General features: G+C 32.2%; 2 protein-coding genes across 3 annotated transcripts; one reads left to right on the forward strand and one right to left on the reverse strand.

The window, feature by feature from the left end:
* Positions 1 to 255: 255 nt before the first annotated feature.
* hmox2b (heme oxygenase 2b) lies at positions 256 to 12,276 on the forward strand. The gene is made up of 7 exons (XM_051106536.1): positions 256 to 444; positions 791 to 883; positions 2,721 to 2,851; positions 3,258 to 3,375; positions 5,067 to 5,558; positions 7,332 to 7,461; positions 9,295 to 12,276. The coding sequence occupies exons 3-7, from the start codon at positions 2,757 to 2,759 to the stop codon at positions 9,420 to 9,422; spliced, it is 963 nt and encodes a 320-aa protein (XP_050962493.1). The 5' UTR covers positions 256 to 444; positions 791 to 883; positions 2,721 to 2,756; the 3' UTR covers positions 9,423 to 12,276.
* Positions 12,277 to 14,660: 2,384 nt separating this feature from the next.
* Positions 14,661 to 24,859, reverse strand: dnaja3a (DnaJ heat shock protein family (Hsp40) member A3a). 2 transcript variants are annotated; one of them, XM_051106742.1, is made up of 12 exons: positions 24,603 to 24,859; positions 20,519 to 20,655; positions 19,932 to 20,015; positions 19,633 to 19,839; positions 18,082 to 18,234; positions 17,857 to 18,004; positions 17,709 to 17,773; positions 16,932 to 17,060; positions 15,920 to 16,035; positions 15,741 to 15,838; positions 15,544 to 15,646; positions 14,661 to 15,242 (listed from the first exon to the last, which is right to left on the reverse strand). In XM_051106742.1, the coding sequence occupies exons 1-11, from the start codon at positions 24,805 to 24,807 to the stop codon at positions 15,558 to 15,560; spliced, it is 1,431 nt and encodes a 476-aa protein (XP_050962699.1). In that variant the 5' UTR covers positions 24,808 to 24,859; the 3' UTR covers positions 14,661 to 15,242; positions 15,544 to 15,557. The 2 variants fall into 2 exon arrangements, with proteins under 2 accessions (XP_050962699.1, XP_050962700.1); XM_051106743.1 differs by lacking the exon at positions 15,544 to 15,646.
* Positions 24,860 to 25,107: the final 248 nt, after the last annotated feature.

Genomic DNA, 25,107 nt, shown 5'->3' on the forward strand with positions numbered 1-25,107 from the left:
TTTATTACACAAGTGTGCAGCCATCTGTATAATTTTGTCTGCGGACTTTTTTCAATAGCATCACTGTTGAAGTGGCTTGTGTGTTCCAGTGTGTTCATAATTACGATAATACATTAAATTACTATGGTAAGATACACCTATTTGCAATATCAAGCAGCAAAACGAGCTGTTTTGTACAGCTGCATAAGGTTTTCTGAACGCTTGAATTTAAAGGTCGCTGCGCCTTTAAGCATCAGCTCTGCCAGACACGTGGTTTCTTCCGGCAGCTTCCTGCTTTAAGTTCATAACGGAGAACCCGATCTCCGCAGACAAAAGCGGACGAGAATCCGACTAACGATAATTTCTGCAATCACTTACCAGTCTATTATCATTCCCACAACCTGATTAGACCAGTTCTTATTATTATAATCTGATCTAACGCAGGATTTGCTGAAGAGCCGGATCGTAAGTACTGGTTTCAGTTTACAAGTATGCAAATGAGGACGCACACTTGTGCTACGTCACGTACACAATGAGTGTTAGTGTGTTACACTGATGTCATACGTCAGCGCTAGTTAATTTGTATAATGGCACTAGATTATTTTGATCCATCTGAAGCTGCTTGTGCATTTCAAATGGATGCTGATCACGGGACAGTGAGATTAGACGGCATTTTCAGTGGCAAACACCAGAACGCTCATGACTGCTCTTTTGTTCGGACTGCACACATCTGTGTTTTCATTTACCCTGTTGAACAGCCTCAGTGTGTGCTGCATGAATAGAGGCTCACTGTGAATGTGTGTGTCCTCAGGAACAATCACCTCACTCGATGCTCATCTGGTGTCATCGCTAACAATCGTCTGTACAGACACTGACTGTTCGAGCTCAGGGGGTTGAGGCAGAGGTAAGAGGTTTTGTTGTTTACGTGTCAGTGAATAATGACTTCTTCACAAACTTTGGAGACTTTTATTCAATTGTGAGATGCTTATATCGCATTTCCATTAAATCAAAAGTGAAAACATGAGATGAGATGAGCCTTTTAGGAGGCCGTGTCTCAAATACAATCAAATAGATTACAGAATGATTTTTACATAATTAAAAGGATGAATGAGTTTTCTCATTTGTGTTATGCTGATTGTGTTCAACTAAAATTTGCCTGGGTAAATGGGTGGAGAGATAGATAATAGATAGGTAGCAGTGTTATTTTACTGTTATTTATTCACTGTTGTAGTGTTTATTAATAGTTTGAATTAGGTTTTATTCTTAAAGTTTTAATTTTAAAGCTAAAATATATTTTTTTAATTGTCATTTTTAAATATTTATCTTTATTTTTTATTTTCTTTAATGTATCTTTTGAATAATTTTAGTTTTTCTACCTGAACTTAAGTTATTGGCCGAGGCAAGTTTTAATACACAGATAGACAGAATGTTAGAACAATAGATAGAATGATATAACGATAGATAGATAGATAGATTGATGAGAATGATAGATAAGATTCTAGATAGAACAATAGATAATATAACAATATAACGATAGATAGATAGAATGTTAGAACAATAGATAGAATGATATAACGATAGATAGACAGAATGATAGATAGATAGGTAGATAGATAGAATGATATAATGATAGATAGATAGACAGACAGAATGATAGAATGATATAACGATAGATAGATAGAATGATATAATGATAGATAGGTAGATAGAGTGATATAATGATAGATAGATAGACAGACAGAATGATAGAATGATATAACGATAGATAGATAGAATGATATAATGATAGATAGATAGATAGATAGATGATATAATGACAGATAGATAGACAGACAGAATGATAGAATGATATAACGATAGATAGATAGATAGAATGATATAATGATAGATAGACAGATAGATAGATAGAATGATATAACGATAGATATAGATAGATAGATAGATAGATAGACGGAATGATAGATAGATAGACAGACAGAATGGTAGATAGACAGATAGAATGATATAATGATAGATAGACAGATAGATAGATAGAATGATATAACGATAGATAGATAGATAGATGGAGATAGATAGATAGATAGATGGAATGATAGATAGATAGACAGACAGAATGATAGATAGATAGATAGATAGATAGAGAATGATAGACAGATAGAATAATAGATAGAATGATATAACAATAGATATAATTTTAAAACAATAGATAATGATATAACGATATAACGATCGATAGATGGATGGATGATGGATAGATAGAATGTTAGACAGAATGATATGACAATAGATGGAGAGATAGATAGATAGATAGAGAATGATAGATAGAATGATATATGGATGGATGGATAGATAGATCGAGAATGATAGATAGCATGATAGATAGAATGATATAACGATAGATAGAATGTTAGAACAATAGATAATGATATAACGATATAACAATCGATAGATAGATGGATGGGTGGATAGATAAAATGTTAGATAGAATGATATAACAATGGATAGATAGACAGACAAATAAACAGGAAGGTAAATTTTTGATCCAGTGTGTGAAATTGAGAGACTTTGCCAGTTAACGGTCAAATGCTTAAGTAAATGAGTCAGAAATATTTGTTTAAAAAACAAAGGGATGTGTTGATGTGTAGAAATATATTGTAGTAAAATAAATGCAGGTGATCAGAAACAGGAAGATGAGCTGTGAATGTAACAGGAAATGCTTCGGCGTGTTCTGATTGTGTCAGATCAGTCAGAGATCAGATCTAAGACGAGACGCGGGAATGTCTGCTATGAGGACGGAAGATGCTGCTGACGGGAAGAGCACAGCTAATGGAGGAGGAGTCGTCTGTCAGGAGGGAGGTGTCACCGTCCTCAGGTACATACATGACACACTGGTGACAGTTTCATTATGAGCGTTTCCTGCGAGAACATGCTTGAGTTATGTTCAGTGCAGTGGTGTCATTAACTGAAACTAAAGAAAAAAACATGTTTTTGTTCATTGAAATAAAGCTGCATATTTAAATATTATATGAAAAACCTACATTTAAAAACACGAAAATCGGAAACCTTGACTTGGCAAGTAACTGAAATAAATAAATAAAATGAAACTGAAATTGAAAAAAACAACACTTTATTAAAATTATTAAAATAAAACTAAATAAAATAAAAACTAATTGAAAATACTAATCAGTACTATAGTAGTATATAATTAGTACAAGATAACAGTGTTTCAGTACATGATTGTTTCATTACTAACCTTAAATGTCACATCCTCCCTACAGGCCTACAGATCTCTCTGAGATGTTGGCGGCAGGAACCAAAGAAGTTCACGAGAAGGCCGAAAACACAGAGTTTGTCAAAGACTTCCTGAGAGGACGCATCCGTAAAGAGCTCTTTAAGGTACATGGATTTTAAAGATGTTTTAGAAACACCATTCACAACGCATTTCACTTTTCCATATTTCTGATTGAAACAGGATAACTAATGTGCTGGGATTTAATTTTTTATTTTATCATAGTAAGCTTTGGCATGTGTTACTTTTGAAGCATGATTTTTGTCTGGCTAACTTCAAGTACTAAAATAACTCAAACTAAAACTGAAATTAAAGAAGAACTGCATAGGCCTTTTAAAAAATAAATAAATAAATAAAATGGACTAAACCCACAAAATTACTAAAAAATGAACTATTATTAAAATGAAACAGAAAATAAAAAAATGAATACTAATTCATATTAATAAAAAACAAAAATATATAAAAAAGGTGAACTGAAATAAATAAAATACTAAAACTGAAATAAAAAGAAGGAATTTGAAGACTTTTAATATAAATACATAAATAAATAAATACATATGAGTAAAACACAACAAAATCCAAAAATTATAACTAAAATTAAAATAAAGAGGAGGATAAAATAAGAAATTAACATAATTCATAATAAATCAAAAAACAAAAATATTACATCACTGATACTAAAATGTGAACTAAAATAAAAGAAAATGTATAGAAATTAACCTTATTTTATTTCAGCTAGTTGTCAAAAAACATTTCTCATTTTCTTTTAATTTAACTTGAAGCACTAAAATAACTAAAACTAAAATAATAAAAAAAAAAACGTATAGGGTTTTTTACAATAAAAATAAATAGATAAATAAATACAATTTACTAAACCAATAAAGTTACAAAAAAATTAAAATAAATCAGATTTTTTTAACTAATTCATATTAATAAAAAAACTAAAATATTAAGTCACTGATACAAATATAATATGGAAAATTTTAAATATTTAAATAAATAAATAAATGAATAAAACCCATCAATCTAAAACATTTTTAACTAAAATGAAAATAAAGGATAAAATAAAAAGGTGAATTAATTCATAATATTATTAAAAACAAAAATATTGTATCACTGTTACTAATATGTAAACTGAAATAAAAGAAAATGTACAGAAATTCATTTTAATAAATGTATTTAATAAAATAATTTTATAATTAGAATTAATTTAATTTTATTATATATTAATTTTATTTCAGCTAGTTGCTATATGTGTAGTGGTTAATTTATTTCAATGTTTTTATTTTCAAAATAAAAAAATTATTTTAAAAATAAAAATAATAAATATTCTCATATTTTTAACCATTTTATTGGCAAATGGATAAGGCACAGCTTTTTTTTAAATTAAAATTATGTTGTATAAATGTATTTAATTTAGAGTTACATTTAACTATATTTTAGAATGATAAATTATCTATTTGAAATAATACACTTATCATTGGAAAGTTGAACTTTATCAAATAATGAAGTAAAATTCAAATGCTAAAACATCTATTTTCATTTTTTTTTATTTTCTTTGTGTTTAACTACTAAAACTTTAAACTACTAAAATAACAAAACCTGAAATAAACAGTAAGACAGATAAAAATGACACACACAGCTAAAAAAAAAAAACATTAAATATTTCAAAATATTAACAAAAAAGTACAATAATAGTATGTCAGTACTATGTCAGTAAAGTAACAGCACATATAGCAAGGGAAATGTCTGAAATCTGACTTGATTGTGATATCTTGATCTGTGTTTGTCTCGTCAGCTCGGCCACGTGGCTTTATACTTCACATATTCTGCGATGGAAGAGGAGATCGAGAGAAATAAGGAGCATCCTCATTTCGCGCCGCTCTACTTCCCTCACGAGCTGCACCGGCGAGACGCTCTGGCTCGGGATCTGCAGTACTTCTACGGCGAGGACTGGCAGAACCAGATCAGCGTGTCTCCCGCGACTCAGCGCTACGTGGAGCGCATCCATCAGGTCGGCCAGGACGAGCCCGCGCTCCTCGTGGCTCACGCTTACACCCGCTACATGGGCGACCTCTCGGGCGGGCAGGTGCTGAGGAAGGTGGCCCAGCGCGCCATGAAGCTGCCGCCCACAGGAGAAGGCCTGAACTTCTACGAGTTTGACAACGTCCACAGCGCCAAGGCCTTCAAGCAGCTGTACCGCAGCCGGATGAACGAGCTGGAGCTGGACACGCACATCAAGCAGAAGGTCGTGGAGGAAGCCGTCCTGGCCTTTCAGTTCAATATGGAGGTGAGCAGGGCTGTAAAAAAGATACTGTTTCAACTGTGATTTAAAGAGCTCATCATCTTTTATCATTTAATCTACTTTTAATCTTTAGCAAGATTTTTTTTTTTTTTTTTTACAGCACAAACATAATTTAGTTTACAGTTATTTAGTTATTAGTATAATTTAGTTTATGATTTATTTAATGGGAGAACCACCTAAAAAAATAATCACTGATCAAAAAGGAATCAGTGATTTAGTTTATTAATTAAAATGTGGAATAAATAGACATATTCTGTATAAATAAATAGATAAAATTATATATTTTTTAAATTATTTTTTTTCCATTGTTTCACAGTGTCTTGGTATTTCTATTTTGATATTTAAATAGACACATATACTTGTATTAAATTATTTAAGTATTTATTGTTATCATTTTCATATTTTTACATCATTTTGGTCATTTTATTTCTAAGTTTTCATTTTCAGTTTTAAAATTTAATAGACAAAATATATAGAAGTATATAAAATATATTTATTTATTTTATTATTTTTTATATATATTTTAATATATATATATATATATATATATTATTATTATATTTATATATTTATTATTTATTTTACTGGTATTTTTTTATTTATTTGTTTTATTTGTTGTATATCTTTGTTATATTTACCTATATTTTAAAATGCTTTTCCTTACATTTTCATGTTTAAAGCGATTTATTATTTAAGTATTTGTTTATTTATTATTATATAATTTTCATATTTTTACACTGTATTGATAATTTTATTTCAAAGTTTTAATTTTATATTTTGAAATTTAATAGACAAAATTATATAGAAGTACATAGAAATATGTTTTGTATTTTATTATTATTTTTATCAATTTTATTTATTTTTTATTATATTATTAAGTTTATCAATTTTATTTATTTTTTATGTATTTATTTATTTGTTTTGTTTCTTTGTTATAATTATCTACATTTAAAAAACATTTTACTTTTTTTTTTTTTTTTCATTTTTAACTATTTTATTGGCAAATGGATACGTTTTTTCTAAATTTTAATTATTAAATGCAATTTTACAATGGAATTACATTTGAAATGTACATTGTATGTGATTTAGTGTTACATTTCACTACATTTTAGAATGATAAATTATTGATTTTATTTTTTTTTTCCTTTCTACAATAGTACACTTCTCATTCCAAAGTTGGATTTTGTCAGATAATGAAGTAAAATGTGATTCTTCATGACAAGAGTGCTTTAAAGGATAGTGCTGATGATGAATAATTCACGTTCTGCTGTTTGTGACTCAGATCATTATATCTGCATTTACTCTGAGGATTTCCACTAACAGTGAATGAATGAAACTAATGGTCCACTCATAATGACTCTCTGCAGTCTCTCTATTAGACTGATCCATTCGTCTGGACCCGCTGTCACTGTGTTAATATCACTTCTCCCTCCACTGACCATGTAATTAAAGATAAGAGCGTTTCTGCCCCGTGTGGCTCGAGTTTCATCCGTCAGCAGATGGAGGCTTTGTCCTCACGGCAGATTACAGACGAGCTCGGAAATTAAATGGACAAAACTGGGTCGAAACAGTATCTCGCATCTCACCAGCATCCTTTAACAAAGCGTTTGATTGTTTGCAGCGAGATGTAATCTAGATGTAAATATGGTTATGTAACGTTATGTTCAAGCTTTCCATGAAATGCTTGTCATTTTCTCTTTGCTCACTCATTGTTTCCTGATATCTGTTACTGTGAACCTTGTTTTGTGTTGCATGCAGATTTTTGGAGAACTGGGGGAGGTTGGAAAGACCCTTGAGGACGATGTTTTGGATGCTGCTCCTGCTCATGGCGCTCATGACGAGATGCAAGGAGACATCAGCAAGTGTCCGTATTATGCGGCCAAAATGGGTAAACATGACCAGACTATTCATGCATATATTAATTACACCTAAACCAGGGGTTAACAAAGTTTTTGTCAGCTGAACTCCTTAGACGTAAACTATTTACTTGAGGTACCCCCTAAGATTTTAATTATTTAATAAATAAATATATATATCTTAACAATCATAATTTAGTCTTTATGGCCTTTTTCCCTGTGGATGAAGTAATCAGTGATTCAGTTTATGTAAAAATTACTTTTCAGTTTTGAAATTACATAGACATATGTATATATAAAATTATTTAATGCATAATAAAGTTATTTTATATGAATTGCATTATATATTTATTTTTCATATTATAGTTAATATTTCAGTAATTTAATAGCACATTTAACATTTCTGATGACGGTTAATGATCTGGCTCGTATGACATGCAAATAAAAAGATAAAATATTTATAATATATTTATTATATTTTAGTAAGTGATATGCTTAATTTTTTTATTTTAATAATATGATGTTTCTACATTTTGTTTTTTATATTATTAGTATTATTATTATTTATTAAAATAAAAATACAATTATTGTAATACAGAGTATTGGTCATTTTTATTTATAAGATTTAATTTTTTTGTCATTTATTTATTTGTTTCTTTACTTCCATTTTTAAAATTGTTTTTTTATGACATTTTAGATTTTTGTGTCAATTTATCATATAAGTATTTATTTAATGATAGTATAATTTTCAGATTTTTTTTTTTTACATTTGAATTGGTCATTTCATTTCAAAGTTTTTATTTTTAATTTTGAAATTTAATAGACAAAATATATAAAATGTGTTTGTTTATTTTATTATTTTTATATTATTTTTAATATATATACAGTGTATTTGTAATTTTTATTACTAAGTTTAAAAAGGTTATTTATTTGTTTGTTTCTTTGTTATATTTACCTATACTTTAAAATTATGATTTTTTTTTTTTTTTTTTTTTGCATTTTTATGTGTGAAACAAGTTATTATTTATGTTTTTTTTTATTATATACATTGTATTGGTGATTTTATTTAAGTTTTCATTTTCAATTTTAATATTAATAGGCAAAATATATATAAGTATATACAATATATTTGTTTATTTTATTTTTATATCCTTTTTTTAATATATTTACATTGTATTGGTAATTTTTATTTTTAGTTTAAATTTTTTATTCATTTATTTGTTTCTTTGTTTTATTTACCTGCATTTTATAATTATTAATTATTTTATTTATGTTTACATTTGAAGTGATTTTATTATTATTATTATTATTATTTATTAAAATAAAAATACAACAAATTAGTGCATTTAATTTAGTGTCACATTTAACTACATTTTAGAATGATAAATTGTTGAACATTTTAAATTTTTTCTATTTGAAGATGTTTCTTCATAATATGAGTGCTTTAAAGATAGTGTTGATGATGAATAAAAAAAAGATGAAGATGATGATGATTATTATTATTAGCTTTAAAAAGGCAATATATTATGTTGTAAATCAAAATTGTAATGCAAAATAAGAAATGTTTAATTAGAATAATTTTATACTTTTATTTTGGTAAATAAATTATATACTGTACTTAGATACTCATATACTGATTTAATTCGCAAGCTTTGTTTTGATAATTTCACTGAACTATATTGCTATTACTGTTTTATTTTGAATATGCAGTCCTAATTTAACTTTTACTGTCGGAATTTAATAACTATTAGCTTTTCATCAATTCACAAACCCCCTACAGTTCCCTTGCAAACCCCTTTGCAAAGCCCTGCCCTAAACTGAAGAAATAAAACTATATATACTAATTTTGTTTTTTTCTGTTTCAGCTGCCAGCGGTGGATCATCTTACATCTGTCAGATGGCAAAGACCATGCTTAGAAATCCCTCCGGTCAAGTTATATTGGCCGCTTGGATCGCTGCTCTCGCCGGATTGGCTGCTTGGTACCTCATGTGACCTCCTGTGACCCGATGAGAGGAGAAAAGGGTCAAATAATAGATGAGAACAAACGGTTTGTTCTGCTTTAAAGTCGTGAGGCATTCCAACGCATTTCCCTCTTAGTGCATCCCATTTGCCCCCTCATTCTTGGGTAAATGTGATTAATTCTTAATGTATGAACATAGACTGTTTAAACGCAGGACAGCACCTGTCAGTATTGATGATCTTAAAGGAATAGTTCACCCAAAAATGAAACTTAGCTGAAGCTTACTCAACCTTAGGCCATTAAAAATGTAGATGAGTTTGTTTCTTCATCCGATTTGGTCACTTGCTCACCAATGCGTCCTTTGCAGTGAATGGGTGCCGTCAGATTGAGAGTCCAAACAGCTGAGAAAAATATCACGATAATTCACAAGTAATCCACACTACTCTCTCAATTAATACCTTATTGTGATGCTTTCATCAGCTGTTTGGACTCTCATTCTGATGGCACCCATTCACTATAAAGCATCCATTAGTGAGCAGGTGCTACATTTCTCCAAATCTATTCCAGTAAACAAACTCATCTACATCTTGGATGGTCTGTGGGTGATAATTTTCACCAATGTTTTATTTTTGGATGAACTGTTCCTTTGGAGATGACTTAGAGCTGCAGAAATTTGCATAATGTTATTTTTATAGTTTTAACACAATATCGAGTCAATTTATGGGCCGAAACATACTCTACGCAAGTACCTGAACGCAACAGCTTATGACTACGCAAACTTGATTTCACACGTCATAGCAATCGTGTTGCATTCTCATTCGTCACCATAGGGGGCGCTATTAGTGCAACTTGATGACTTGATTCCTCAGTCAGGTTCTTATTGGTTTAATGACAGATGTGTAAAGGAAACACTTGAGGTTTGGTATTGCAACAGTACAGCACTTGCGAAACATTCGCATACTTGTGGAGAGTATGTTCGTACAGAAAAGTACATGATGGCCCATTTGTCAGTCATGCTTTTAAATAAGATGTACTATGCATACATGCAGCATTTACAAAGAAAAGCAGTACTTCTGCAGGCCAGACTACTGAGACGCCATGTCAGGAAATGACTGGCGCAACGGTTGAAGAAAAGCCTTTTTGAGGAAGTTTAGAATGTAAAAGATGGAAGAATTGCACCTTAAGGTCATTTTTGTCTCATTATTACACATATGTTACAGGTTATTCTAAACAGATGGTCAAAGCACAAGATTTTTGAGGTTTGGTTTCACTGATGAAAGATTTCTGAGCCAGAATTAACTAGTTTTTACTAGTGGTTGATCTGAAATTAGTTTTCAGTGGCCAGTGATATCTATATACACTTCCAGTCAAAAGTTTTTGAACAGTAAGATTTTTAATGTTTTTTTAAAGAAGTGTTTTGCTCACCAAGCCTGCAATAATTTGATCTGAAATACAGCGAAAGCAGTAATATTTTGAAATATTTTTACTATTTAAAATAAGTGCTTTAAATTTGAATATATTGTAAAATGTAATTTATTCCTGTGATTAAAGCTACATTTTCAGCATCATTACTCTATTCACATGATCCTTCAGAAATCATTCTAATATTCTGATTTGCAGTTCAAGAAACATTTATTATCTTTTTTTATTAATTATCATCAATATTTAAAACAGTTGAGTACATTTTATCAGGATTCTTTGATGAATAGAAAGATGCAAAGATCAGCATTTATTATTCAGAAACCTGAAAAAATTCTACTTGTCTTTTTTTTTAACATAATAATAATAAAAATAAATGTTTTTTGAGCAGCAAATCAGAATGTTAGAATGATTTCTGAAGGATCATGTGACTGAAGTAATGCTAAAAATTCAGCTTTAAAGTCACAGGGATAAACTGTATTTTAAAATATATTATAATAGAAAGCAGTTATTTTAAATAGTAAAAATATTTAAACATTTTACTGTTTTTGCTGTATTTTGGATGAAATAAATGCAGGCTTGGTGAGCAGAAGAGTCTTTAAAAAACATTAAAAATCTTACAGTTCAAAAACTTTTGACTGGTAGTGTATCTGTATCTCTATCTATATAATTACATTATTATTTGAATGCAATTAAAAAAAGAACAATGCTGAATTAGCATACTGTATTTGTACAAGGTAATGATTTAATGATAACAATGTTATTAACATTTATGGATGCAATAATTTCATTAAAAGTAGACTTATTAATGGCTTTGTTCCAATTGATGTTACATATTAACAAACTAGCATGTGCAATGTTCACCAAGGCACTGTGACATGATGATTCATTTGAAAAGGATTGTTGGGGTTTGTGTATCCGTCCTCATTTACTGATGGACTAACAGTGTTTTTCTCAGAAATGCATATATGATTTAGTTTTATATAAGAACTAACACAATCACATCATTATACTGATGAAAACTGTTCTTGAAGAGCGTTTGTGTTTCACCAAATCCTGAGGGACCGAACGTGCACAGCTTTGAACAGGACTTCGACTTTTTGAACCAAAGGAAATGTTACTTTGCATTACTAATCAGATTAATAAATGGACCGCCATGTATGTTTTTAGCATAATTGGTTATGTTTGGGTTTTATGCACATTTTGTGTTTTGAGTACTGACAGCTTTTAGGCTTTTTAAAGCACATTAAGAGGAATAGTGTTAATATACAGTACAGTGTTTTTATTTAGACATTGTGTAGTTAATGATTATAAATTTAATACTGTAATAATAATACTGTATTAATTTTCAGGTTAAGAAAAGGTTTTTGGGAGGTTTCTTTTGATTTATTTTTTTTAGTTGTATGTTTATTTTCTCTCCAGCTCTATGTTCACTATCATGAGTAATAAATTCACAACTGTGCTGCATTTGCTGTTTGTTTCTGTTTTTTTTTAAAAATCATTTTAAAGTACATATGGAATCTTTTATGTTTAATTAAAACTTTTTATTTAATTAAAAAAGTTAATGATGCAGATTTAATACACAGTCAAACCAAAATTTTTTCAGACACCAGATATAATTTTTGATATTTTTTTAGTAGTGGGTGCAGGACACTATAGTTCACTTATGTAAGTGAGGAATAGCAAAATAAAGAAAACTGTGACATATTATACCCACAAATTCTTCATACAGTGAACTACCAGTAAAACTAATAAAAATTTGGGACCAAAAATTAGTCAGACACTTTGACCTGACCATGTTTTGCTTAAGTGTTTTTTCTTTAATTGCTAATGTTAAGCATTGCTTGGTAATTGGTCAACAAAGTTGATAGTTGTGTAAATATTGTCATACTAACAGTTGTCTGAATTTTTGGTTGATTGTAATCCATTACATACTGTACCTTTCTATCAAAGTTATCTGACATTATCAAGATTAATTTGTTATGACACAGTTCAACTCTTGAGTTCTTGTCATATTTTATTACCATTTTCTAAACTAGCGAATAATCTGTGATAATGTGAGAAATGTTGAAAGTGTCTTAGTAAATTTTGGTTTGACTGTAAGTTAAGCACTGTATACATTACATATTCGTTATGTTGTCAGTTTCCAGAGAAAGTAAATATACATACAGTCTGAGGCACCTTAAGATTTAGAAATTAAAACGTGCATCTTGTATTTTTTTGCTAAAGCATGAGTTAATATTTCCACACAAAATCCATGGTAAAAGTATTTTAAGTACTGTATCACAGATATTATAATAAAAAAGCCTAAATGTTAGCCTACCTCTCGCGCTTTTTTTTTCTCCCATGGAAACCGCGCGCGCTTTTCAAATTAAAGGTTCTCAACGGTCATTTTTAAATAGTTTACGTTGTTCGTACCAGCTGTTACTTAATGGTCGTGAAAGGAACTACAACTTTGGACAAATAAGGTTAGTAAGTGATTTTATGAACTAGCCTCATATTAAATGCATAAATTTAAGTATTTTTGGCTTTACTTTTAAGACAGATATATTTAATATTTACCAGTTCGGCGTCTTGCCACATATGCTTCTATTAGTGGTGTAAACAAGGTTTTTGTGTTATTTCTTACAAACCGAAGAATGAATTAAAATTATTTTTTATGCCAATTGACAATGTACAACCCAGGAAATGTCTGCTTTGGCTGACCAAAAGCCAACTAAACTTGTTACCACCTTTATATATCCACCTTATTTTTCTGTAAGATCGGGCGCGGACATTTGCAAATTTTATGTGTCTGGCTTCCGGTCTCATCGCGTCCCGCTATTTTTAGCTGTACAAAACAGCATTTTGCTGCTTGATATTGCAAATTGGTGTGTCTTACCATATTATTTTAATGTATTATCTTACAAACACTGGTTTGTAGTGCAAACAGTTTTACCGTTTACTGCACATTGTTATTCTTCTCCTTATTTGTGGCTAATGAATCAGAAGTCTCACCCATAGGCTTACTTCCACGTGGATAGTTTTGTTATAATAAAGCATTTAAAATATAAATTCAACAAAGTGGTGCCCAAAGTAATACTGACAATTTTCTTCTATAGCTGCCAAACAAAGTGATTTATAATAATATTGTTAGTCATTTTAAATGTAAAAACTGCTATTAAGTTTAAACGTGTTATTTGGTTAACCTTACATTAGTTGTAAAATAATATGTGACCCTGGACCACAAAACCAGTCTTAAGCAGCACAGGTATATTTGTAGCAATAGCCAACATTACATTGTATGGGTCAAAATTAGAAATTTTTCTTTTATGCCCAAAATCATTAGGATATTAAGTAAAGATCATGTTTCATTAAGATATTTGATAAATTGCCTACCATGAATATCAAATCTTAATTTTAGATCAGTAATATGCATTGCTAAGAACTTTATTTGGACAACTTTAAAGGTGATTTTCTCAATATTTAATTTTTTGCACCCTCAGATTCCAGATTTTCAAATAGTTGTATCTCAGCCAAATATTGTCCTATCTTAACAAACCATACATCAATGGAAAGCTTATTTATTTAGTTTATTTTTATTATAAGCTTATTTATAAATCTCAGTTTAAAAAAATACCTCTCTGATTAGTTCTTGTGGTCCAGGGTCACATATTTTAAAAGACAATGTATGTATTTTTTGTTTTTCGGTAGCTTGCATTTTTCATATAGTTCGAATTTAAATTTTAAATGTTGCAGTGTTGTTTTTGGAAGTAAAAACACTTTCTTTTCTGTGATTAATGCCATCAGACGGTTAAAATACACAAAGCATATGTTATACATTCAACATATTCAACAACAAAAACATCATGTACAGTTGTCACACAGAGATTTTATTCATTATTGCATATTTATGTCTACAACAACACATTAAAATGATTTTAATATTAACAGCTGTCTATGTACACTGCTAATCAAGCAGAAGGATGTAACGTTCAGTGAGGTGTCAACAAAAAGATCATCAACATTGGACTTCATTATTCTGAAATGATATTGTTACTGAAGTAAATATTTCCCATCTGTTCGCGAATCGCTTCATAAGATCAGAAAAGGAAAGACTTGACTACGTAAATCTTTGACGTAAAAATTACAGACCAAAGTCGAGATCTATAGCTCATGTTGGTGCTATGGCTGATATCACAATGTTTCGGGTGAGTCGGGTACATGTGCGTAAATCATATTCCTCTGGGATCCGGAGGGATCTTCTCTTAGAAGTCAATGCTGCATCCACAGATCTTCACGGTTTGTCGTTTCGGAGGAGCGTTCATGATGAACTCCATGCTGTGCGTGTCTATAGCAGAAGACTCGCTTCCTTCTCTTGAATGTCCATTAGGTTTACAGCAACTCTGAGTCTCCACTAGTAACAGAGTCCTAGTTTCCCGTGGATCTTTTACCTGAAAAGACAAACAAACAAGATTGAATCTGAGGAGCCAATACATCTTAGAAATGCCACAGACCCTAATATGTGATAATCCGTTCATAGTTCAGAGCTGATTACATACCATTAATGCACTTATTACTGTTCATTTTATCTAAAAATGTAAAGAATATATACTTTTTGGGAGCTACTGGACTCGCAAACAGCCACAAAACAGATATTGAACCTTGCTAATTGTGCTTTTCCAAGGTTTTTCCAATCCACAGAATTAATAAAATGGATTTCAGGGGGTTTTATCTTGAAACAAATCATCCTACCTGGTTTGTGGCTGTCAGGAGGAGCTAAACATTTTCTTTAATTTGGAGAAAAAGCCTTCGTCTTTCTGTTCATGCCCTGTGTCGGTCTGATTACTGCCCCCTCCTGGACATACACAGGTACTGGTTTTAACATTAGCACCTCAGATTTCTACCGCAGATGTGGCTAAACTACCGCTCTGCTCTAGTGATGACCGTACCTGCAGTGGTGCTGGTCACTCCATTGACGGTTCCCTCCACATCGGCCTCGTCCTCCGCGTAACTCATCAAAAGGGCTCGTTGTCGGTCTGTCAACATCCTGGACAGAAGACAAATGAATGGATGGATCAATCGTTTTCACAGCAGCACAAGTCCTTGTATCATATTTAAGAAGACTTACTTTGGGATTTTGATCTTGACGTGGACATAGTGGTCACCGTAACCGTAGCCGCTGACTCGTGGAATACCTTTACCAGAGAGCCGGATCCTCTGGTCGGCCTGGATTCCAGCTGGGATCTACAAGAACATTCACTGAATGAGTAACTATGTTTACATGCACATTAAGATCCAGGTTAAAGGAAATAGTTCATCTTAAAATTAAAATATGATGAAAATGTACTCACCCTCAGGCCATCCAAGATGTAGATGAGTTTATGTATGTAAACAGATTTGGGGAAATTGAGCATTGCATCACTTGCTCTGCAGTAAATGGGTGCCGTCAGAATGAAAGTTAGCTTATAAAAACAACACAATAGTCCACAAGTTCTCCACACCACTCTAGTCCATTAATTAACATCTTGTGAAGTGAAAAGCGGCATGTTTGTAAGAAACAAGTACTTTAAGACATTTGCTTTGGCCAAAATACAAGTCCATATTTCATAACACTTCCTCCAGTGAAAAAAGTCCATCTCGTGTTATCCTCTCGTATCAAAATCCACCAACATATTTATTTTGGACTGTTTTCTCTTGTATACAGTGCTTGATCTGTGCATATTTCTCTACTGATTCAGACAAGACAACTTTTTCACCAGGGAAAGCAATATTATAGATAAAGGACTTTTAGCCAAAAGCAATGGTTTGATGTTAAAAACATCTTAATAATTGATTTGTTTCTTACAAACACACAGCTTTACACTTCACAAGACATTAACTGATGGACTGGAGTGGTGTGGATTTCTTGTGGATTATTGTGATGTTTTTATCAGATGTTTGGACTCTCATTCTGACGGCACCCATTCACTGCAGAGGATCCGCTGATGAGCAAATGATGTAATGCTACATATGCAAATATGATGAAGAAACAAATTCATCTACATCTTGGATGGCCTTTGGGTGAGTACATTTTCAACATTTAATTTTTTGACAAACTATTTCTGTAATATGGTCAAATTAACGTCATTAAAATGTCCCACCGAGAGATTGACGGTCTCGTAGAGTCCTTGTGCTCTGACCGTGCCACCCAGTATGGCCTGAGCCACAGAGATCATGACATCAGAGTGGATGTCAGCACCGTCTCTCCTGAAGATCGGACTCTTCTGGACCTAAAAGCAACAACACAGACAATTAGCATCAAATATACAAGCAAACAGCACAGAAAATGTGATATATGTGACCCTGGTCCACAAAAGTCATAAGTCATACGTTTTTTTTTAATTGAGATGAATAAATAAGCTTTCCATTGGTGTATGGTTTATTACAATAGGACAGTATTTGGCCGAGATACAACTATTTGAAAATCTGGAATCTGAGGGTGCAACAAACAAACAAACAAACAAAAAAAAAAAAATTCTAAATATTGAGAAAATCACCTTTAAAGTTGTCCAAATTAAGTTCTTGGCAATTACTAATCAAAAATTAAGTTTTGATACATTTCCGATAGGAAATTTACTAAATATCTTCATGGAACATGATCTTTACTTGATATCCTAATGATTTATTGCATTAAAGAAAAATCTATCATTTTGATTCATACAATGTGTTATTGGCTTTTGCTACAAATACCCCTGTGCTACTTAAGACTGGTTTTGTGCTCCAGGGTCACATATATATAATTTTCAGGATGGACTTTTGGACACGACTGTACCAAAATACACTCTTATGTACTACAGGTAGAAGGCTTGATTCTGCTATCTTAAATGTAACCATGTGACACATGCTTTTAAAACCCAAAACAGTGCTGATGTACTCACTCTGAACGTAATGAAGATCTCTTTCTTCCCCACAGGCATTCGGACCGTCTGCCCATCCTCGATTCCTAAACACCGTAAACAAAACCTCAAAACTCCATCCATTCACTGAAACCAGTCTCTCTTTACTACAGACAACCAGCTAACTCACCAGCAGGAACAGGCACCATGACGGTCCTCCTCTGTTTGGTCTGTCCCGTTCCTCGACATGCCGTACAGGGCGATGTGATGACGGAGCCCCTCCCGCCACAGCGCCGGCAGGTGGACCTCATCACGAAAGGCCCTGTGTTCACTGTCTCCTACAGGTACAAACAACAGATGTTGAGTTATTGAAGAGCAAATAAAATGAACTGATGCGCTCAAGGGCGTCACTTACCATGCCGGTCCCGTTGCAGTTGCCGCAGTGCTGGACTTTAGATCCAGGCTCATGCCCTTTGCCGCCACAGCGCTGACACATGTCCTCAATGTTAACCGTGATCTCTTTATTTACTCCTTTGGCAGCCTGAGCGAACGTGAGCTCCATCACATACTGTTAGCAAACACAACAGAGAGTTTAATGATCGTCTAGGACTAGTGATTTTTATGATATGAAAAATGCATGCGGAATCACAGAATCTAGGCATACAAATGTGAGTTGAAAATGTAAATGTAACTTATTTCTTAAGGACAATCAGCTAAAATAAAAATTCAAATTTACGAATTATTATGAAATGCTATTAATATATTGTACATTAATTAATAATATATTACTGTTACCTATGTCTACTTCTCAAAGAAATATTCATAAAAATTGTTTTTTATTATATGTATTATATTTTCACACATTTTATCATAAATTACTGCTTATATTTAAATTTAACTGCATTTTAAAGGACTAATTCATTTGTAAAGTTTTAAAAAAATAAATAAAGTAAATCACAGATTTTTTATTTTTGGGGGGTTGGTGAAAATAAAAAAAAAGAATGAATGAATGAATGAATGAATGAATGAATGGAATTTGTAAAAAAATAAATAAAGCAGAAAATACATTTTGGAAAATCTAAAATTAAATTTGTAAACAACAAACAAAAAAACCCCTGAATTTTGGAAAAAAAAAAGTGATACTGGGGAAAATTTTAATTTAATCTGGGGGAAAAACAAAACAAAACTAAACAACAACAACAAAAAAAAAATTGGTAAAAAAAAAAAATAAAACAAAAAAAACCGCACAATTGGGGAGAAAAAAATACACTAAATTTGTGAGAAAAGGCGAAATCTGAGAAAAAAATTAAATTAAATTTGAGGGAAAAAAACTAAATTAGAGGAAAAAAATAAAGTGACATTGGCATAAAAATAAATTAAATATTGGAGGGAAAAAAGCAAAAACAAACAAACAAAAAATGAATTTGGGGGAAAAAACTAGAAATTGTAGGGGGGGGGGGTTATCACTACATTTTTTGGTAGAATAAAACAAGCTGAATTTAGGAAAAATAAAGTGCTACTGGCGGAAAATTAAAGTTAATTACATTTGGGGGAAAAAAGCAAAACAAAATTTTAACAAAAAAATTAATTTGCAAAAATGATAACAACGAGAAATTGGGGAAATAAACTAAATTTGAAGGAAAAAAAAGACTGAATTTGGGAGAAAATAAAGCAATATTGGGGGGAATTTAAATAAAATTTGGGTGGAAAAGCAAAACAAAAAACAAACAAACAAAAATTAATTTTGGAAAAAATAAAGCAAAATTTGGGGGGAAAAAAATTAAACTGAATGTGGAAAATAAAAAATAAAAATGAAATTTGGGAAAGATAAAGCTGATTTCATAGGGCCCTGATTTACAAATGTATACTGAACACAAAAATATCAACACCATGCTCAAATCATATTGGCTTCCTTCACAGTTCAATCAAAATCCACTAGAACTCTCCAGAAGAGACCATATCTGACCTCTTGTGGCTGATCGAAGATGGCGTTGAAATCCCCAAATCCTCGAGCTCCAGAAAACTCGCCAAAGATCTTGCGGAAAAGCTCCTCTGGATCGATGCTGCTCCCTCTGCCCCAGTACTGCTGATGTCCCGCGCCGGCCTGACCCGCGTCAAACCCGGCGGAGCCGTACGTGTCATACTGTTTCCTCTTCACCTCGTCACTGAGCACCTGAGGACAAAACAGTGTAATGCAAACTCATTATTCCTGCCAGACACACACTCATACCAACAACAAGCTTTAACAGAGGAAACGCTTCAGACCTCATAGGCCTCAGCCAACTGTGCAAACTTCTCCTTCGCTTGAGGGTCTTCTTTGTTAGTGTCTGGATGATACTTCTTTGCCATCTGAACAGGGGGGAAAACAGAAACAAAAATGTAAAATGCCAAAAATTAGACTGGAACTAGTCATTACACTTTTTACTCCAGCAAACAACTCCAGCTGTTAATTATGTAAAACTTTAGTTTAAATGCTGATTAAAAATAATAATAGTAGTAATAATAATAATAATAATAATAAAAGCCAAAATGTAGATTGGTAATACCAGCAAACAAATAAAGTTATTTCAAAAATTAAAAAAAATTAGATAATATTTCAAACAATAATAGATTAATAACTACCATAAAATATGAGTATAATGTAATTTATATGAATATATTATACAGAATTTTTTTTTCTATTTAATGTTTTATTTTTAAGTAAATTAAACACCACTGCTAGTTTTTATGCAACTACACTCACCTTTGACTCAAAACGTAGTTGCTAAATAAAATACAGCTATTGTGACAACTAGCCCTGGTCTATTTACAAGAAGAAATCAAACACACACTAGTCAGGAGTCTTGTCTTACCTGGTAATAAGCTTTCTTAATCTCCTTCTGTGTGGCTGTGCGTGGAACTCCTAAGATCTGGTAGAAATCCTGTTTTCTAGCAGGAGAGCTGGTGTGGAAGGACATCTTACAGATGACGTGAGGAGAAGGGCTCACCGCTGTAACATACAATACTATTGTTACAACTATGAACAACATATTTACTATGGGTTATACTTATGGGTTTATTACAGTAATATAAAGTGCAGCAACTACAGCGCAAATATGACAGAACCCTTAAAACTCCTTATAAAACTGATATACAGTAGTCAGCATTTGAAGTGGATCAAAAATGTTCCACAAAGTTTTCCTAAGACAAGAAGGGATATTGTTTTGGTTTTAGGACAACTTTGATGAAAGGTTTTGATCCACTTCAAATGTTGACTACTGTACTGCACTTTTGAGGAATTTATTAATGTTTCCCAACATTAAACAACCCACAAATTGTTTAAAAAAAAAAACAAAAAAAAAACAACAAGAACAAAAAAAAAAAAACAATATACAATATAAAAGTGCACTCAGAATTTGCTTTAGAAAAATGTTTCGAAATTTAACTGTTGAAGTCTGTCCCAATGAATGAATGAATTAATTAATTCATATTAATTTATTAATTAATCAAAAATATATGGGTTGTTTTCAAAGAATTAACCATGGCAAATTAACATTATTATTTTAATAATTCTTCTTCTAAAACATTAAAGTATTTGCTTATTTATTATAAAATAATTAAATTGCTTATATGAAATATAGCGATTACATTACATTTTAATATAATATATTTAAAAATAAAGTAAACAGCATATATAGTGGAGAATTATATTAGCAAAACAATTTTGGTAAAAAGTCGAGCTGACCAACTTACATATATTTGAAAATGTAATTTTATTTGTGACCCTGGATCACAAAACCAGTCGTAAGCGTCAATTTTTCAAAATTGAGATTTACATATGGTGTTAGAATCGTTGCATAATTCCAAATAAATACATTATGATCCACAATAAATGTAAAGCGACTGACAAAAACAAAGCATATTCACAAAATAAATAGAATGAAATCCACAAATAAATCTTAGAGTTCCACAAACATGAATTATATTCACAAGTAAAAAAAAAATAGAATTGCAAATAAAAAACATACTCACAAATATTTTTTTTATTTTACAAACACAACTTTGCCCGGCATTTATATGTGAATCGCGTACTGTGCATTTGTGGATCGCAGCGCATATTTGTGGATTTTGATTTGTAACATTTTGTGGATTTTGAAACATTTCAGCGTCAAGACGCACACTGATCCACAAATGCATGGACTCCACCCACCTTCTACTTAAGCCAATCAGATACCGGCCACGTGGGGCTGACCAATCGTTGCATGTTCTCGCTCCAACCAATCACGTTTTGCCTTACAATCAGTGCGGGACCAGCCGTAATTCAGGACAATTAACCAGTCTCTTCAAAATGGACGACTAGGACAGTGGTGCTCATCACAGCATTATTGTAATAATATCTAAAATAAAACAAGTACTGTTATGTGTAATGTAATCAGTGTTTCATGCGTGTTTTGACCGTGAGTGTGTTTAGCAAACTGGTATTCTACGGTGACCGGGAGGGGGGGTCTTCGGTTCACTTAGTTTTGTTGTGGCCACGACATATAAACTCGTCAGAACGTGATAATATAACACAGCCACGAGATATTAATTTGTGGGAACGTCATATTATGTCGTGGCCACAAGATCGTTTTGTCGAGGTAAAAGGATGTCGTGGCCTCGAGATGCTATGTTGAGGGAACGACATCCATTTTTCGTGGCCACGTCTTATTATGATGAGGGAACGGCATATTTTTCTCATGCATAAACAAACCTTCGTGACCATAGCAACCTGGGATTATCAGAGTTGTTTAAAACATTTTTACTAACATGAAACATTTAATTTAATATTTGTATATTCTTCTTCTTCTTCTTCTTCTTCTTCTTCTTATTATTATTATTAATAATAACGTTATGTAAGATCGAAATGAAGGGAAAATATAATAATAGGCTAATAATAATGATGTTGATAAAGATGATGGTGATAATAATGGCCTAATAATAATATACGAATATTTTGAAGACGATTGAAGGATGGGTAAAAATGTTTTCTTGTATGCCTATGTTATTTAGACTCCTTTGGTAACGTTTATTCATTATAAACTTAATATGAATGCTGTTTACATTGCGTGCAATATAATAATTTATATTATAAAACAATAAAAGAAATTATGTTTGTTTATGCAATAAACTCGTGGCCACAAATATGTCGTTCCCTCAACGTAAGTCGTGGCATAAGTATGTCGTTACCTCGACAAAACGTTCTCGTGGCCACGATGTAATATCACGTTCCCACAAATTAATATCTCGTGGCTGTGTTATATTATCACGTTCTGACGAGTTTATATGTCGTGGCCACAACAAAACTAAGTGAACCGAAGACCCCCCCTCCCGGTCACCGTAGAATACCAGTTTGCTAAACACACTCACGGTCAAAACACGCATTGACTCAGTGATACATGAAACACTGATTACATTACACATAACATTACTTGTTTTATTTTAGATATTAGTACAATAATGCTGTGATGAGCACCACTGTCCTAGTCGTCCATTTTGAAGAGACTGGTTAATTGTGCTGAATTACTGCTGGTCCCGCACTGATTGTAAGGCAAAACGTGATTGGTTGGAGCGAGAACATGCAACGATTGGTCAGCCCCACGTGGCCGGTATCTGATTGGCTTAAGTAGAAGGTGGGTGGAGTCCATGCATTTGTGGATCAGTGTGCGTCTTGACGCTTGAAATGTTTCAAAATCCACAAATACGCGCAGCGATTTACAAATGCACAGAGAGCAATCCACAAATATGCGCTGCGATCCACAAATGCACAGTACGCGATTCACATATAAATGCCGGGCAAAGTTGTGTTTGTAAAATAAAAAAAATATTTGTGAGTATGTTTTTTATTTGCAATTCTAATTTTTTTACTTGTGAATATAATTCTTGTTTGTGGAACTCTATGATTTATTTGTGGATTTCATTCTATTTATTTTGTGAATATGCTTTGTTTTTGTCAATCGCTTTACATTTATTTGTGGATCGTAATGTATTTATTTGGAATTATGCAACGATTCTAACACCATATTTACACATCACCTGAAAGCTGAATAAATAAGCTTTCCATTGATGTATGGTTTGTTAGAATATGACAATATTTGGTCGAGATGCAACTATTTGAAAACCTGGAATCTGAGGGTGCAAACAAATCAAAATATTGAGAAAATTGCCTTTAAAGTTGTCTAAATAAAGTTCTTAACAATGTATATTACTAATCAAAAATTAAGTTTTGATATATTTACAGTAGGAATTTTACAAAAAATCTTAATGGACCATCTTTACTTAATTTCCTAATGATTTTTGCCATAAAAGAAAAGTCAACAATTTTGACCCATACAATGTATTTTTGGCTATTTCTACAAATATACTCCAGCGACTTAAGACTGGTTTTGTGGTCCAGGGTCACATTTGTCCTTAATTTTGCTTAATTAAAGTATTCTGAATAATAATAATAATTATTAAATCATTAATTTATTATAAAATAATAAAATACTAATACTAAAAATAGCAATTACATATATATATACATATATATATATATATATATATATATAGCTAACAAACTTAAATGAGTTGAAATCAATAAATTTCTGCTGCAACAAGGTCAGAGAAGTTTCTGGAAATTCAGCCAAAACCAGATCTGTGATTTCTCAGCAGATCTAAACTCATTCTTACACAGCACTGATTAGGTAGCTCTTGATCAAAGTGATCACGTGTGCTTGTATTGATTATAGAGTTGAATGCAATAACTATGTTTTGCTTTCTGGCCTACGCATGGATGGCATTTGACGGTGACATCACCATGTCATCTGGCATATAAAGCTGAATGCATATCGATTATAACAGACCTGATTTATTAACACAGGTTTTTAATCAGAGTCAGTAGTGTGTATGTAGTTTGATGCTCAGGCCTTTATTTCTCACCTGTCATGCCTTTCAATGTCACCGCAGTCCCGGCTCCTCCAGCGCTCCCGCTGCGCGTCGTCCACATCTGCCGGCCCGACAGCGTCGAGAGGCTCCTGTAGGCTCCATCCGCGCTGGAGATGAGAGGTGAGCAGGCCCGTCTGTGGCTGGAGGACACGATTACTGTGATCCAGCGTGCGGAGCTGCGAGCCGCGGAACACGCCATCTTTGCCACTCACCGACACGAGAGCGACAGCGCATGTGCGAAAGGCAGACGCCTGCGCAGTGAGTGAGATTCTTGAAAAGCTTAGCCATTCCTTATGAACGCGTGTGTGGCTGCTGAAGTGAAGTGGACGGGCTAGTGAAGTTGAAGTTGAGGAATGTATCCTAACATTAAACACACAATATAGTTAAATACGCTATACAATGCAAAGCCAGCATAATTAAAATGTGCTACGCAAGCATGTTCAAGAAATTTGAGTAATTCAGATTTTAATAACTTTCAGTTGGACTAATTAACGAAAAG

Source organism: Labeo rohita, chromosome 3, assembly GCF_022985175.1.
Source record: "Labeo rohita strain BAU-BD-2019 chromosome 3, IGBB_LRoh.1.0, whole genome shotgun sequence".
Lineage (NCBI taxonomy): Eukaryota > Metazoa > Chordata > Actinopteri > Cypriniformes > Cyprinidae > Labeo > Labeo rohita.

What these genes read in the sequence shown, in the direction of transcription:
- dnaja3a (XM_051106742.1), bottom strand. Translation starts at nt 24,807, where the DNA reads ATGGCGTGTTCCGCGGCTCGCAGCTCCGCACGCTGGATCACAGTAATC. An exon ending in GACATTGAAAGGCATGACAG is followed by an intron (nt 20,656 to 24,602) that starts GTGAGAAATAAA and finishes TGTATGTTACAG; the next exon opens with CGGTGAGCCCTTCTCCTCAC. An exon ending in AGTGACCAGCACCACTGCAG is followed by an intron (nt 15,647 to 15,740) that starts GTACGGTCATCA and finishes GTGTATGTCCAG; the next exon opens with GAGGGGGCAGTAATCAGACC.
- hmox2b (XM_051106536.1), top strand. Translation starts at nt 2,757, where the DNA reads ATGTCTGCTATGAGGACGGAAGATGCTGCTGACGGGAAGAGCACAGCT. An exon ending in GGAGGTGTCACCGTCCTCAG is followed by an intron (nt 2,852 to 3,257) that starts GTACATACATGA and finishes TCCTCCCTACAG; the next exon opens with GCCTACAGATCTCTCTGAGA. An exon ending in CCTTTCAGTTCAATATGGAG is followed by an intron (nt 5,559 to 7,331) that starts GTGAGCAGGGCT and finishes TGTTGCATGCAG; the next exon opens with ATTTTTGGAGAACTGGGGGA.